Source organism: Tursiops truncatus, chromosome 6 (genome assembly GCF_011762595.2).
Source record: "Tursiops truncatus isolate mTurTru1 chromosome 6, mTurTru1.mat.Y, whole genome shotgun sequence".
Classification (NCBI taxonomy): domain Eukaryota; kingdom Metazoa; phylum Chordata; class Mammalia; order Artiodactyla; family Delphinidae; genus Tursiops; species Tursiops truncatus.
In genome coordinates, this window is record NC_047039.1 from 101,735,279 (window position 1) to 101,752,589 (window position 17,311).

Here is a 17,311-nt window from a genome sequence, read left to right on the forward strand (position 1 = left end):
ATGCTGGATCCTCCCGGGCCAGGGTTTGAACCCGTGTCCCCTGCATCGGCAGGCGGACTCTCAACCACTGCGCCACCAAGGAAGCCCCAAAAACAGGATTTTAAAGTTCAAATATCAACCAGCTGAAGCTGAATAAACCAACTGAAGTTTATAAAGTTTCAGGACAAACAAAGGCCTGACTTATTTTTTCTTCTTTTTCAGGGTACCCCTTGGATCTCTAGATGGCATCCTTTGAGCTTTGTCAAAATAGAGGATCTCCAAGGGTACCTCAAAAGAGTAAAAAAAAGCACTCTCATTACAGGTTATCTAACAAACACATAGAACATGGTTCCCTTCATATTCTAAAGAAAGGACATTTTTTACATGCATGAAAAAGAAATCCAAAAGGAGCAAGTTTTTTCTGTAATATTTTCATGGAAAACCCAATGGATCTCATTGGAGACAAGTAAAAGCACAAACAAGAATATATGTTAATATATGCTTTTTTCTCAGGGTGTTTTGTTTTTTTCTGAGAGGGGGAAATCTTCGTGTGGCATTTCTTTTCCTAAGTGGAAGACATTCTTTAAAGGAACTTCCTAAAACAGAAAGCATGGTCAGTAAATGAAGGGTTCAAAGACTTTCATGAAGTGGTTTGAAAATAAGTGATCTGTGACATATATTAAAAGACTTCCAAAAACTCTGACCACATAAAAAAGTAAAACAACAAATCTACAATAGGTACAAATTATATACATTTATTTTTTAATAATTTTAAATAATACTCTTGTATAAATTTTCATATATTCAAATCATACACAAATTTAGAAATGCATCATGAAGCCTAGTACAGCATATGCATGAGACATGTTTTTAAAATTTGTGTTAGAATTTTAGCAACATAAATACAAGTTTAATGTTTCAGAAACACTCCCCAATTGCTTGGGCTGAAATTTAACGTAGTACAGAGTGCTTGTGCCTAGCATGAAAACGTCACTGTAAATCAGTTAGCTCTTGGACTAGTGCAGACCTAAAGCCTGGGCTCACGTTCTAGGGCTGCTGGTTCAGTTACTGCGTATGCATGATAAGTAAGAAAGGTTCCCAATGGCCTTTGAAAAAGCATCATTCAACCACTGACACTGTGATGATCCAGAACTGTTCTAGTCCATGTGATGTCATTTGACTTCTTCCGATGAATCAGTGTGTTCTTCCTGCTTCTCCCCTTGGCATAATCACTGGCTCGGGGCTGAAGGGAAAGCTTGCATTAACCTTCCGTTACTCCCCTGCACACACCAAACTCATTTTAGCTTCCAAATTCCTATCAAGATGATCATAATAGACCAAAGGTTCTTCGTGGATGAGGCCAGAAATGCTTTCTTTGCTCTAACAGATTACATTGGGTTGCTTTTTACTTCTCTGACATTTCTGTCAGAGAGCTTTCCGTGAGATATATAAATTCAACTCCTTCCCACATACCTCAAAATATAAGAACCTGGGAATGTTCATGATAAGTGGTGCTATGTTCACCATATGCGCTACAGAAAATACAGGTCCAAGGTGAATGATTTAATGACCCAGTCCAAACTGAGACTGTCGGGAAGCAGTACTGTTGCTTCAGCTCTCTGGCTCCAGAATAGCACAAGAAGGACGAAGTGTCCTCAAGGCACTCAGCTGACCAAAATGAACTAGTGGGTCAGTGAGTATTGCTTTAATGGTCAATTTTCTGGGAATATTGGGGCTAGAGAGTAGACGTATAATTTGATGCTTCCACAAATCCTCTGCCCCCACATCTCTCTCCTCCCATTCCACGTCCGCTCTGTTCTCCTCTCTTAAAATCCAGGTATCCCTAAGAGTAACACACTAGATCCATAGGACCTTAGTATAAATGAGGTTTAGTTTTTATTATCATTTTTCTCTGTAACTGGAGAAATTCCATTAGAAGAGACCTCTGGGAGGTAGAGGATGGAGGGAGGGAGGGAGGGAGGGGAAAGTAAGGGAGGACATACATACTTAGCAACACTACCGAGGGCATCTGTCAGAAATGCGGAAGGGCTTACTAAAATGAATTAATGAAGATAAAAGTATCACTTAATAGCAATATCTGTCATTCATCAATAAGATTCATACTAGTCTTATCTCATTTGAAAATAAACGCATTCCTAATCCTTAGACAAAAATTCTTCCAATATTAGTCTTTCTAAAGGACGTATGGGATCCTGGTGGTAAATGCCGTAGTTCATGGGGATCATGCCTTTAGAGAAATGACTATTGTACAATGCATTCCATACTGGTTTCCTAGTCTGATTTTGGTGGTAGATCACTTCATGATTGATTTCATTTTAGAGCAAAATTATTTCCACCAGCAGAAGCATGGGACACTAAAGAATATTATTTAAAACAGATTTTAAGACCTTAATTTTTTCCATCAGGACAAATTGAGAACATGACCTAGGAACTGTTCATAAATATTCAAAGGTAAACGTTCTTTGTGGTTCAGTTTTTGCAATATCTTTTAAAGTGTGTTTCATGGAATCTCTACATGGCCAGAATCCAGACTATTTGGCTTTGGCTCTTAGATCCCAACAAACTCTTTCTTTCTCTATTCGGTTAACTTCTGTTTAACAAACGCTTATTTCTCACCATCCTCAATCCCTGGCTTGAGGAGGTAGTAACCTAGGGGAAAGGCAGGTATGTCACTTTACACAATTCCTTGGAACTATGCACTGCACAGTCTATACACGCGTATGTGCCAGCTGCTGGGGAATCAGGTTTCCTTTCCCTGCTTGGAAGGATTAGTTCACTTTAATGAAGCACAAACTGGTATTTTAATTTTCTTATCACCAATACTGGCTTCAGAGAGTAATCCTCCTGTGTTCTTTCCACAAAGTCCTTCATGGCTGTATGGCCCTGGATTGTACCTCGTACTTAGAAAAATTAGAAACGTTCACAGATGGGCTCTTCCTCCCAGCCTTCTTGTGTTCATGGCTGGGCAATTTCTGCACAAGCATATGGTTGAAAGAACATGTGCTTCAGAGTTAGGAGTCCTGATTCCAAGCCTAATAATGACATATTATATAGCTTTGAACAAGACATTTAACCTCACCTATAAAATGGGAACAACAATTATTCCTCAGGGGCCTATGGTGAGGAACAAAGGACACATATATAGAAAGATGCTTTGCAAACTGCAAAGGGCTATAGAAATAGTAACTAATTTTAATGTAATATAATCTCTACTTTCACGAACCATGGCCAAGTATTCGGAGCACCTAAGGTTAATAGAAGTAGATTACCTGCCTGTGCATCCTCCAGAGCATCATCTCCAAACCCTGAGAACAACTACAGAGGGATGTGACCACATTCCAGGTTCTTCTCGGGGGAAGTTAGGCAGAGTTACCAACTTGGATTTCCGAGGTCTAATCTTTGTGTTTTTTTTCTAACCACTTGACAGTTTGCTCTCCTTCCTAATAAATATCTATATTTGACTTCTGGCTGCTTTTCTGGCTTGCTTAATCTACAATCTGTCAATATCATAATTAGATGAGAGCAAAGGTAGAGATAGCCTCTAAGAAAAAACTGCATCTAAAAGCAAGGACCAACTATAGCCACTCAATTACAGAGCTACCCTCTAACCAGACAAGAAGATACAAGAACTGTAGCACTGCAGAGAGATGGTACACACCTCATGGCATGTGAGTGACAGGCTACGTTCAAATGTAGGAAGTATTTTGGGGTGGGGGGAGAATATAAATATTTCACAGGCATGATATTTCACAGGGGATCCCAAGTAATAATGATGGCTTTTCTTTTGGAACTAAAATATTTCTAATTCCTTTGGAAGACTATGTTTTACATTTTAAAAAATTCTTTAATGAGAATATATTCTACATTAATCTATGTAAAATATATAGAGGCTAATGTCTAATCAGGTGAGTAGTTTGGAGAGTGCAGCCTGTGTCCCAGCTTAACAAACACTGTCTGCAAAATCTATTGCTTGAATCTATAGGAAGCCAAGACCATAGAACTCTACTTTTAGATTGAAAAGGGAAAGAAAAATTAGAAACATCCAACCTCATGAATTTCAACAGTGTCCAAAGAGGGACTAAAAATGACTGGTGCTCACCAGAGTCCCAGCTCTAGCAATATTGCCATCTATTTTACAGTATTTTAACCCCATATTTTCTTTTTACAACTCCATTAACTGCTGTACAAATAAATTCCAGATGATAAAATATGACATGATTTTTTTTACAAATAGATACAAATACAATGCTGCCCAGATATTCTATATTAACTATATACACCTTATTTCTCTAGAGGCAGGAATATTCCTTAATTTTAGACAACTTATCATTTATACTGAGACCCCAAGGAGGGACCATCAGCTTCCTGCTCCCAGATGTTGCCTCCCTCTCTCTACCATTAGAAGCTTATCCTGTGCTTTAATCTTATCATTGAGCAAGAATTCTGGAAGGAAAAATCAAACCCTTCTAAAGATCTTCTTGGGACTTTTCTGCCCCTATTCTGGAAATAATCAAGGTTGTTTATTGTGATACAGCCCAAACATCAGCTTTTCCTCAATGAATATCACCCCTGACCCCTCCTTTAAAAAAATGTGTTTCAGGAATGGAGATGAAGTCTTCTGGCAGCCCTTTCCCCCTCCACATCCATCATCCTGTTTCCGCTGGTCTGATAAACACTTCCCCAGAAGTCTGTTTGGAGGTCAAAGTGGATTTGGGCTGCACTCTGCGGTTCCGCCTTTCTATACTCCCATGTGGTTTGGTACAAAAATAGACTTTACTTCAAGTCCTTATTGTCAGTGACTGCTTCAGATCTTCATGGGAAATCTAAGGGTAATAGGCTAAGTACATTATAAATTTGTACCTGAAAATTTCAGATGCACTATATGCCTTTGCTTTCTCATCTCAGTGACTCTACCCAGGCTTTGTTCGGCCCAGGCGCTGATGCTGTTTTAGTAAGCACTGCGGTCTCACAATCCAGGAGAACAGCTCTAGCTCCTTAGGCTTTATAGTTATGTATTGGTGTCGTCAGGGTCAGTTGCCCATTGGGAGCCACTTCATTGCCATCATCTTCCAACAATCCTGACACATCTGCATTGGGAATGCTGTCATGGTAGCTGCTGAAACTGATATTGTCTTCTTTCAGCTCAATGGTCCAAAAGGGGGCGTTGAGTTTCCGGTTTTGGTACTCCCGGTACATATATACGGCCCCCACAAAACCCATCAGCAGCACCACCACGATGATGATGACTGTCAAAATGATGATGTTAAACTGGGTCCATGATACATCAGCTAAAGCTGATGTGCTATTTTCAGCAGAGCTTACTGAAAAGATAGTCTGCAGGGCTGTAGGGGTAAATGTACTATTTATAACAGGGGTGGGCACTGATGTGGTCAAAGAGGCATTGGAAACCAAAATGGTAGAATCTTCAGGTGTTGGAACAATAACTTCTGAAAATAAAAACAGAGAACGAAATGTAAAAGACAAAATATCTTGTTTTAAGAAACCATAAAAGAAATACACATGGGAGTGGAAGTTGATATGGGATGCTGACATGATACACTGCTTTACGGTAATGCAAGTTAAAAATAACTTTTTAAGAAATATCATGAAAAGAATCAGGGTCTAGAAAGCTAGATTATTACATCCATGGCTGTTATCCAAAGTGTATAATATCTATGCTAAAATCTTTGGGAAAATTCTAATGTTGGAGTTTTCCAACCTTCTGTACTCTTGAATAGATTCATACAAATTCCTAAAAAGGTAGTAAATATGTCACTAGAGACTTCTAAATCACTTGGTTAAAAGTGATTTAGATAATAATCATTTGAACTAAGTTCAACATGTCTGATGGCATTTCATAAGGTAAAATTCTCTTCAATGGAGGCAAAAACAAAATAGGAAAAATTGTATTTCTAGTTACTTCTGAAAAACACATTTTAAATATCCAAAGTTGATATCAGCCAAGACAGAAAACAGCCATTGCAAGCATAGTGATTCTTCCTTTATGTATGTTATAGCTATTTTATAACTAAGGTACTATACTTTGTACTTTTAATGCAGCATAGCTCAGTAGAAATACCAAAAGCTTTGGAATCAAGTAGAACCATGTGGCAATAAATAAGTCAGTTAATCTTTTTAAAACTGAGGTTCCTCATCAATAAAATGGGAATAATGATATGTACTTTGCAGAGTTCTTGGGAAGGATTAAATTAGATAATGTACTATATGACATTATCACATTTAATGTTTACAGTGCTTGGCACATAGTAGGCACTCAACAAAATGATTACTATTAACATTACAATTCACTAAAGTCAGACACATCAATCTATCCTAAAAAGAGGCATGTTTTACATTTCCTAATAACTAATAAGAAAAATCATCCCAGTCCTGTCAGCTAAGTATGGACAAGGTATGCCTCTAGTGGGAAAGAGAATTGAGTGACAGGACCTCCAGGCTAATGATAGGGTTCAATCTGAGCTTTTTAGCCTTGATAACAGCAGAATAAGGATATCAAGAAAATGGCAGAAGGATAACCCTTGCCACAGACCAACTGCCTATCAACCCAGTATTCAGCATCTGTCAGAATATCAAAGAATGGTTTATAGAAGAGCATGGCCTAATCTCTATGACCTAATAAAGCCTGAATATCCCTAATTCATCCTAAATTTCTAATCATTAATTTTCATCTAAACCCTTACTGAACTTCCCTGAAAGAAACATTTTGCCATATAAATAACTTTCTCTTTTAAAAATTGAGGAATATTTTTACTGTTTCCTCCATCACACCTGGGAAAACTTAAGCCCAAAGTTAGGACAGAAGTTAGAATAAACCCTTGTTTCTCAGCTGGAACTTCTAACCAGATATAGGTTTCTACTTAAAAAGACCTTTGATGATCACTGGAAGTGATGAGAATACAGGAAGCAAAGGATAAAAGAAATGACAGGACTTTTAAAATATTTTTTAAAAAACAGATGAAGAGAAAATGTGAGAACACTGCAATGACTTTGTCTTGGTCCTCAGATTTCTAGAGTTGACTCTGGAGTCTCAGGAGAGCAACAGGAATAGAAGAAAATCTCTTTAGGCAAATATCTATCAAAATCTATTTCCAGAAAACTTCTCTGGTAGGATTGGAAGCTTTTACAAAGCTAAAAGTAGCTGTCCTGAAATTTTCACTGCTAGGTTTAAATATTAAATTTACAACCTTAGGTGAAGTTTTACCTTTCTTGATGCAATTTCCCTCGAGGTCTTGAACATAACCTTCTAGGCAGTTCTCACACCAAAACCCAGTGGTGTTATGGAGGCAGTCAATGCACTCACCACTCTCAGGCTTACAAATCTTTGGAGTTTTAACTGGGTCCACGTGGCCATGACACTGGCACTCCATACAGATGCTGTCAGAATTGTAATAGCCATTGTCACATTCATTGCAGTTCTGGCCCATGTAACCATCTTTACACCGGACACATTCAGGTTCCAATTCACCGAGTTCTGACAGAGAACATCAAAATAATTTAGTAAAATTTCAAGCTACAATTGAAAATGCAAAACTACTACTAGTCCCCCCACCAAAACAGTTTACACACCCTGCCTACTATCTCCTCCCAAACTTAAGAAACACATGGAATTCAAACTAATAATTTACACCTTATTTATTAATTGTCCAGTTTGTTGTGAGAATGATAGGGCCACCCAGAAAATCTATTTAGGTAGAGAAGGAAAGAAGTGTGCTTACATAAAGAATCTGAGTAATTGAGACGGATAGGCACTCAAAATTTTTTTATTCCTTCCTCTTTAGTCATGTCAGATGGAACAAAATACAGTTTTAACAAAAACTTCCTCATCCCTCCCTCATGTCTCATTTCACATATGTATTTGGATTTGATGCAAATTCCTAGAAAGGAAAACCTATACTGTTTTTATAACTCCCTTTCACCTACAGCATCTAGAACTTTATCAACACACTTTCTACCTATTGATAATTGATTCACTGATTTTTCCTCTAAAAATGAAGATTTAGGTTAAGGCCTTACTTATGATACAACTGCCTGTAGATGTCACTGCTGAACAAGGGCAGCGAAGACATTCTTTAGTGGCATCAGGACTCTGATAAAATCCTTCTTTGCATTCTTCACAGTGATCCCCTCTGCTATTATCCTGGCAATTTAAACAAGCACCTAAAAGAAGCAAATCATTTCAAGAAGTTAAAGATTTACTCTGAAAGCACAGTAACTTTAAATAAATCATACCTGCAACCAAAAAACCCTAGGAGTTAACCAGAAAAAGTTATCCAACAGAGATTGCACAGAGTTCAGTTTCTACCCCATCTTATTTCTATACTAAACAGGCATGTCAGTTCTGTGTCCCCTACTAGATTGTAAACTCTGTAGGGAAAGTCTAGGTACATGACTAGAGTCGCAATAAACCCTTGTTGATTAACTGACTACATACCAAAAGCAGGCCAACAATTTGCAAAGAAAAAATAAAAACAACCTAAAGACCTATTAAAAGAAGAATAGCTAAATTGTATTATTTTAATAGTTGGGATACTGTAGTTAAATCAGTGAACTACACCATATGTATGAACACACATAAATCCTAAAAACAACGTTGGTTGAAAAAAGCAAATTGTAGAATGATACATAAAGAAGGAGAGTGCTTACTTATTTTGTAAAAATTGATTGACTGAAATAAAAATTTTTAAAACCACACTAAACAATACTAAGCAAATGGATACATAATACTCTAGGCAGATGGATACATACATATGCAGTAAAAATTAAATCCAGACTAAGAGGGTATAGGCAAGTTATATGCTGTTTGTAGAGGGAGGGAGAAAAACGAGAGCACGGAAGAAAACAAAGAGGAAGAATTCCAGCTCTATTTCAAATTTTCTATTTCAAATATATAACTACAAATATGTATAAATATTAAGCAAAATACCAAAGTGTTAATTTTTATTAATTCTGTTATATTATTCTCCATATTTTTTTAAGATTTTTTTTTTGATGTGGGCCATTTTTAAAGTCTTTGTTGAATTTGTTAAAATATTGCTTCTGTTTTTTATGTTTTTGGTTTTTTGGCCCTAAGCCATATGAGATCTTAGCTCCCCAACCAGGGATCAAAACAACACACCACCCCCTGCATTGGAAGGCAAAGTCTTAACCACTGGACCACCAGGGAAGTCCCTCTCCATATGGTTTTATATTTAAAAATTCAAAATAAAAATGAAAACAATTAATAAAGAAAATGAAAAGGAAGGAGGCAAGCAAAGTTATGTGTTTCTTAATAATACTCCTTTGGTTCCCTACTAGTAAGGACATTCTACAGGTACTGAAGCAGCATAACATCTGCAAACAGGAAACAAAAATGTGTAGAGTAATTTACATTCTACAAAGATTCAAAGGGACACTCAGAACTCCTATTACAGAAATGAATGAGTACACTCTACAAAGAGATCTAGGAAGACAATGAAATTTTTACATGATAAGCTAAATATAGTTCAGTGCAAAAGTATCATAAGTAATTTTATTTGATTTCTTTTCCTTACTAGTGAAATATTTACAAAAAAGGGGAGCAAGAATGAGGCTGTGGAATAAAATGGTCTGACAACTGGAACAAGATTTGAAAAACCAAAAGAATGAAAATTATTAACATACATCTCAAATCTCAATTCTTATGTGATTACAGCAAAGTTCCTTGAAACTTCATGAACTTATTCAGAAAGACATTTTTTTAAGTTTATTATATGAACACTTAACTCTGAATTAAATCAAATTTGCATGTAAATATCACTTTTAATCATATAATTTGTTAAGGCCTGATAGTGTTAATGATGTATTTCATATATGTAACAAAGTAGTATATCCTCATACGTTGATAAACACTTAAGGTACTGGTTTCTTCGCAGATCTTCTTATATCCTGATCCCTCTTTAGCTGTGTATCATTGTGACAATAAAAATAGCTGAAAAATACATACTAGGAAACTGTAGATTTTGGCTCTAAAAATAAAATAAATGTCAAAGTGTTCTGCAGGTTGGAAAAGTCAAAACCTGCTTTATGTATAAAATCTGTCTACCTGCTCTCCCCCTATTAAAAATGTCCAACGGAAATAATTTTCAAGAAAAATTTCTGATAACGTCCTAAACTTTAATACAAAAAATCTCAAAAATTAATAGTTCTGAAACAGAATAAGGATGCATTCCAATAACATGCCATTTGCAATGTGTCAAGAAAAGGTCTTATTAAAAAACAGTATATATATATGCTTTTAATACTTTGCTCCTACTGTTAATACTTTGCTCCAATGTTACTGGACCTACATGCTTATTACTTTGGGGCTTTCTACTATTCTAGATAAGACCTTCAAATGTTTGTCGTTGTGCTTATCACAATACAGCTTCACTCTCCTAAACCATTTATATTAGAATATTTAATATTTTTTCCAGAAGAATTTCTTATTTCAATTTGTTTTAGGTCACAAGCCGCAATGAGAAATCAGTAAGAAAAAATAAGCCTACATGGTAAATATGTTATCTGAAAAGTAAAGGAGGAAACAAGTATAACAATAAAACTCATCAGTTTTTAAAAACTTATCACTCTACATTGCTTTAAAAATAGCATGCACATGGAACACAGCTATAGAAAAAGAAAATTAATAAATTAAAGACAGATAAGACATAAATACACCAGAATGCTAACAATAGTTGTGAGGGGCAACAGTCCTTTAAGTGTTTTTTTCCCCTCTAATTTTTAAATTGTCTCTAATATGCACTTATCACTTTTATTTTTACTATCTTAATTTTTTTCTGATTACAAAATTAATACATTGTAAAATGTATCAAATGCATATTGTAAAATATTTCAAAAGCTCAAGCAATTTTAAAACATTTCATGTACAAAACTGAAGACTGATTTTTACAATAAAAATAAAGATCATAACTTTTAAAGTCCATATAGAGCAGGAACGAATAATATGAATTTGCTTTTCTAACAGCTTACAACTCCTCCTTGGGAGGCAACATAACATAAGAAAAATGGTATGTATTTCATGTCAGATATGAGTTCCATTCTCAGCTGAACCTCTTACAGCTATGTGACCTTCAGCAAATAGCTTCTCTGAGTTTCACTTTTTTAATATGTAAAATGGGATAATAATTCCTTGCCCAAGGATTTAATGTAATGTAAACATTTCAGAGGGTATATGTAGATATTCCATAGGATATAATGCTTCAAATTCCTCCTCTACAAACTAGGAAAGCTTAACTAGATGAGATCTAAATTCCCTTTAAAATCTGAAATTTGAGAATCTTTCTTTTATGATAAATGACATATAAAAATTAGCTGAAGTGTAAATTTGTTCATTATGCTCTGCCTGGAACCTCCCAAATATAACAATACTGCCTTAAAATTCACATTTTCTTTGCTGAAAGATGGCCAAAGGAGCTAATCCAAAAAAAAGAATAAGTGTTTCCTGAAGATGATCTCATGCTGCTTGGCTAAGCATCAAAAAAATCTGGTGGGGGTAACCAAGAAAATAACTGGTCAAAGAAAAGAATGTAGGGTTCTTTTCCAACCAAATTCAGTGACAAAGCTTTGAAACCATAAATCGCCACCTGTAAAAAGCCTTTTCCTTATTTATTTCGTTACCTCTAGTTCACATATAAACCTGTCAGAAATGCAGCAAGGTACTTTGTTATAAAAAGAAATGCCTAATCTTCTCTATGCAACAGAAGACAAACTTCAACCTGTTAAACAGAAAGGCCAGCCTAAGCAAACAAGGGAGAGGGTAACAGAAGATAAGGTCAGAGAGAAAGGCAGAGGCCCAAAAAATGTAGTCATGGAAGGAAGTTTGAATTTTATTCCAAGAGGGATAGGAAGACTTTGGAGGGTCTGAGCATGCGAACGACATGATCTGGTTTTACATTTTTAAAAGATCACGCTGGTTGTTATGTGAGACTGGACTGTGGTGGGGTGGGGGTCAGAGGATGAGAGGACAAGAGAGAAGGCAGAATGGTCAGATGAGAGCGTGTCAAAGTAATTCAGAGAGATGACAGTTGCTTAGACAAGGATGATAGCAATGAAGGTCATGTTGAATGTCAGGCTGACAGAACTTGCTGACGGACTGCATCTGCAGTAAGGAAAAGCAGCAAATGTGACTCCTATGGTGCCAGTCACCAAAATGAAGAACACTAGGAGTAAAGCAGGCTTAGCTTATATAGTAAAATAAAGAGTTGTTTTGGATGTGTTAAGGCTACCTTGCCACTTAGAGCAGCGGTCCCCAACCTTTTGGCACCAGGGACTGGTTTCATGGAAGACAATTTGCCATGGACAGGGGTGGGGGGTGGGGGGATGGTTCAGGCGGTAATGTGAGCGATGGGGAGCGATGGGGAGCGGCAGAGGAAGCTTCACTTGCTCCTCCGCCACTCACCTCCTGCTGTGAGGCCTGGTTCCTAACAGGTGGCGGACTGGTACCGGTCCACTGCCCGAGGGTTGGGGATCCCTGACTTAGAGCATTCAAATGAAGACGTCAAGTGCACTGTTAGATCTTTGAGTGTAGAGATCAAGGGAGAACTGTAAATCTGGTAATTAGCTCATTTGGAGATGGCATTTAAATTAAATCCAAGGGACTGAATGAGATCATTTAGGGAGAGTATAAATGCAGAAGACAAATGTGTCAAGACAAACAAACCTCTGAGGCACTCCAGTGCTTATAGGTGAAAAGAAGAAGATCTAGCAGAGCTGACTGAGGAGGGAAAAAAAAAAAAAACAGGGAAGTGTGATATCTTAAAACTAATTCTTTTTTTTTTTTTTTTTTTTTTTTTTTTAATGCAGTACGCGGGCCTCTCACTGTTGTGGCCTCTCCCGTTGCGGAGCACAGGCTCCGGACACGCAGGCTCAGCAGCCATGGCTCACGGGCCCAGCCGCTCCGCAGCATGTGGGATCTTCTCGGACCGGGGCATGAACCCGTGTCCCCTGCATCGGCAGGCAGACTCTCAACCACTGCGCCATCAGGGAAGTCCCGTGTGTGATATCTTAAAGTGAAGAAAGTCACTGAGGAATGAAGGATGAAGGAGTGGTCAACTCAGTCAAGCTACTGACAATTCAAGGTACTCACCATGAGACACTATGAATACACGAAGTCGCCTTAAATTTTTAAAAAGAAGTACACTATGTGAACATAAAGTTTTAGCTTAAAAATGACAGTCCCTCCCACCTCCATTTTAAGGGAAGTATGTGTTCAATAAAGAAAATCTAGAAAAATACAGGAGAATAGAAACAAGATAAAAATCACCCAAAGAAATCTGTTATTAAGATTTTGAATACTTTTCCTTGCATCTCTCCTTATATAGAGAAGTTTGGGTTTTGCTTTTTAAATAGTCTAAACATATGGCACATGTCATTGTATAACCTGCTTCTTTCACTCTCTCATGTCGTTATATTTCATTCTTTAAAACATTTTCATGGCAACATAACAATAGTTGCCATTTACTGACTGCTTGTAATTAGCCAGGCACTGTATAAACATATAGCACTGAATCTTCACAACATCCCATTAGGCAGTTACTGTTATAATCCCAAATTTCTAAGTGAAAAAACAAGGCTAAGTAATTTGTACAATGTAAGTCAAGATTTCACTTTCTGTGCTCTTATCATGTATTGCCTAGATAACATAATTTGCTTCATTCCCTGCTGTTAGAAATAGAGTTGTCTTATTTTTTAGAATTATAATTGCCACTGTGGTGAGCATCTTTGAACATAAAGCTTTTTATGAATTTCAAATTATTTCCTAAGAATTGATTCCTGGAAACAGAATTACTGGATCAGGGAAATATTTTTAAGACATATTTCTTTCCAAAATATTTTTCTCAATATACTGTATCATGAAAAGGTTACTTTAAAAATCTACTTCAATCTAAAACACAAGGTATAGATAAAGACTAGGCGGGTGGGGGAAATAAGAACTGCAAAAACACAGTAAGTGGCCACCAGAGGGCAACCGTATCACAACACTGTTGAAAAAAATCTTTTCAAAGTTTGAGACAAAAGGAAAGACTGATTTTATATTAAGCTGGCAGTTTTATATTATTTGCACTCTTTCACATTAGATTCCACTTTTATTATATTTCCAGAGAAACCATTTATTTCTTATTACTAGCTGCTTTAGAAATCATAACCATGAAAAGGATTTCTTTTGCCTTAAATTATCTCCTGAGCAAAAACAGGTTGGGATTTATGTGACACTAAAGAAAGCTACCTTGCTGCTGCAAGGAAAATTAGAAATGAGAACCAGCAATGTAGACTGCTTCCTGGTACCATAAATGACCTAGGGAGCAATTTAAATCAACTCAGCATGATGAAGCATTTCTGTTGTTATCCAGGATTGAAACTCATCTTTGCTCTGTAAGTTTCTCCGTTCATTTGTTCATTTATTCAACAAAAATTTAGCAAATACTTACTATGTGCAAATATCTTTACTAAATATCGTATAAAATGGTGAATAAAGCTGGTATGAAACTTACAATGTAGTGAATAAACCATATATGACTCATAATCACACATAAATATATAATTACAAACTGTGATATGCGCTATAAAAAAAATACAAGTGTATATGAGACTGTATAATTGGGAATTATCATTTAGCCTGGAGCATGAACTGCTTTCTAATGAAGTCACTTTTAACTGAAGGCCTGAAGGAAGGATATGGTTTAATAAGGCAAAGGGGCCAGGGGTGGGGGTACAGGTATATTAGAAAGACCATTCTAGGCAGAGGAAAGATCATGTATGAGAATCTTGGGACAGGGGAACATAACACGTTTTAGGAGTAGAAGCCAGTATGACTGGATCACCAACAGTAAAGAAAAAGAATAGCACAAAATAGAACTGGCAAGTAGGCAGGGACCAGATCACATAATTGAAAAAAAAAAACAACACAATTTCTTCTAAATTAATTTGTTTCACCACAGACTACAGGATTAGAATGAAGAATACGATTTCAACACATTTTTCCAGGGTACTTTCTTTTCAAATATTCTGCTACCTTGGTCTCATAAAAACACTTGTACTTGTCAGACTAGTATGTTCTGATTTTTTTTGTTGGGGAAAAAAAGATTTCCAAGGAAGTATCTCTAATCCTTACATTTAGGAAAACTGAAGAGCAGAAAAGCTAATTGTCTTTAGTTTTAAATAGTTTAACTAAGTAAGCCTAGATGTGGTTTTCTTTGTTTTTATACTGCCTACGGTTTGCTGAGCTGTTTGAATCTGTGGGTTGATGTCTTTCATTAATTTGGAAAACTCTTGGACATTATCTCTTTAGATATTTGCTTCTGTCCCAATATCTCTCCCCTTTCATTCTGAGCCTTCAAGTACATTTATGTGAGACCTTTTGGCTATTTCCCACATGTCTTTCCTGCTCTGTTCTTTCCACTGCATTTTTTTTCTCCATGCTGCAGTTTGGATATTTCAAATTGAGCTGTATTTAAATCTACTAACCTTGTCTTCACTGTATACAATGGTATATAACCTTGTCTTCACAGTATATACTGTATACTTCTGTTAAGTCCATGCAATGAGGTATTAATTTCAGACATACTTTTCAGTTCTAGATTATTCTTTTGATTATTTTTTATAGATTCCAAATCTCTTGAAATTTTGCCTCTTTTCATCTATTTTGTCTGTTTTTTTCCTCTATTTTCTTAAAATATTAATTTTAGTTATTTTAAAGTCATTTTATGCTACCTCTAACACTTGGGTCATCTGTGGGTCTGCTTCCATTGTTTTTCTCTTTATTATTGGTCACATTTTCCTACCTGAGCATTGTCTAGTGTTTTGATTGCCAGACACAATGTACAAAGAACCACAGATGATTCCCCTATCCTCTGTTAGACAGATATAATGAGAGGATCACCTCAATTCAATCAGAAATTGAGATAGGTGGAGGATGGACTGCAATATTAATATGAATCAGTTCACCTACGGTTCATCACTACTTCTTGGTCATGACCCTCTAAGGCTTTTGACTGAAAACCTAGCAGGCATGTGTCTCCTCAGCTCTGAAAGACTGCAACAGATTAGTACTTCCCTTAAGTAATGTGAGCCTAAGTCCCACTCCACACACCTCTGAATCTGGCAATGTCTTGAGAGAGAGAGATGGTTGTATGTTGTAGCAGGTCCTCTCTTTCTAAAGAGATTTTGTCTCCTAAGCACCACAAGACTGAGAAATTTCTTTCTACCTTTTGGGACAGCCTTCCATCTCCTGCACAGTCAGCTTATGTCCTGTGGGAAAATTGGCCTTGTGTTTAGGGCTCCTCTAGTTTCCAATTCATCACGCGAGCCCCAAATGACTGCCAGAAGCTCTTCTTGTATCTCTTTCCTCAAGAAGAATTCTTTTACTTGGACCAAGCCTGCTCCTTAGTCTGTGCCCAGAATCAGCAATGTCCCTTGAAAGGAAAAAGGCTGGGTGATCATCAGCTTACTTAGAAATACCCTGTCTGGAATTTTAGTTCATATAGTTTTCCTTTCTTCCATGGATCTCCAACCAATATGATTTTTGAAATTTATATATCTTTTTAAAGTTGTTGTAGCAGGAGTTTGGCTTGCTATGACCTATTACATCCTACTTAGAAGAGAAAGACCCTTACAAACTATTTGGGAGAATCAACTCATAGATGAAGGACTTCAAAGTGAAAAGTACAGTGGACTAATTATATAAAAAGGTAAGGAAAGTGTGTACCTGTGAGGGCATCACAACTGGCAGACCGATTATTGCATTGGCAGGGCAAGCAGCCATTCTTATTAAAGTCATAATATCCATCTTGGCATCTATCACATGAAGAGCCGGTGACACCCACTTTGCACTGACATTTCCCAGAACTGCAAATAAAAGCAAAGACAATGAACAAAAGTAAATAAGTTTGAAAGTTTTGTTGCCTAACATCCCATCATAGATGATCTTGATGTAGAAACAGTTTCAACTAGATTCTAGTCACTAGATGTACTGAGTGATTTTTATTTTGAATTGGAAGTTGAGCAGCTTCATGACTATATTAATTCAATTAACATAGTACTAACACTAATCATTTTTGACAATTTAATCCTCTGCACTTGGGTAGTTTAAAATAGATGATAAAGGAACCATGGAGAGTACAAGTCCCTGGCCCTTCAAAATCTTTATTTACTAAAAGCACTGGGGCACAGAACTGGCACTACTGCTACATCTCATTCCTGAATCATTCCACAGTTCCCTCAGAATCCACACTGCCCGATCTGGAGAAGAAATACCACCAAGCGCTCATGCAATCTAGCT

At 36.7% G+C, this 17,311-nt stretch overlaps 1 protein-coding gene across 1 annotated transcript in view; it reads right to left on the reverse strand.

The window, feature by feature from the left end:
• Positions 1-713: 713 nt before the first annotated feature.
• The window catches only part of MEGF9 (multiple EGF like domains 9), an 84,984-nt gene continuing 68,386 nt past the window's right edge, over positions 714-17,311 (reverse strand). The window contains exons 3-6 of the mRNA XM_019946481.3: positions 16,739-16,878; positions 8,035-8,178; positions 7,223-7,492; positions 714-5,447 (exon numbers count right to left, since the gene is read on the reverse strand). Of these exons, the coding sequence (XP_019802040.1) occupies positions 4,996-5,447; positions 7,223-7,492; positions 8,035-8,178; positions 16,739-16,878 (1,006 nt within the window). The 3' untranslated portion in view covers positions 714-4,995. The remainder of the gene's footprint in view (positions 5,448-7,222; positions 7,493-8,034; positions 8,179-16,738; positions 16,879-17,311) is intronic.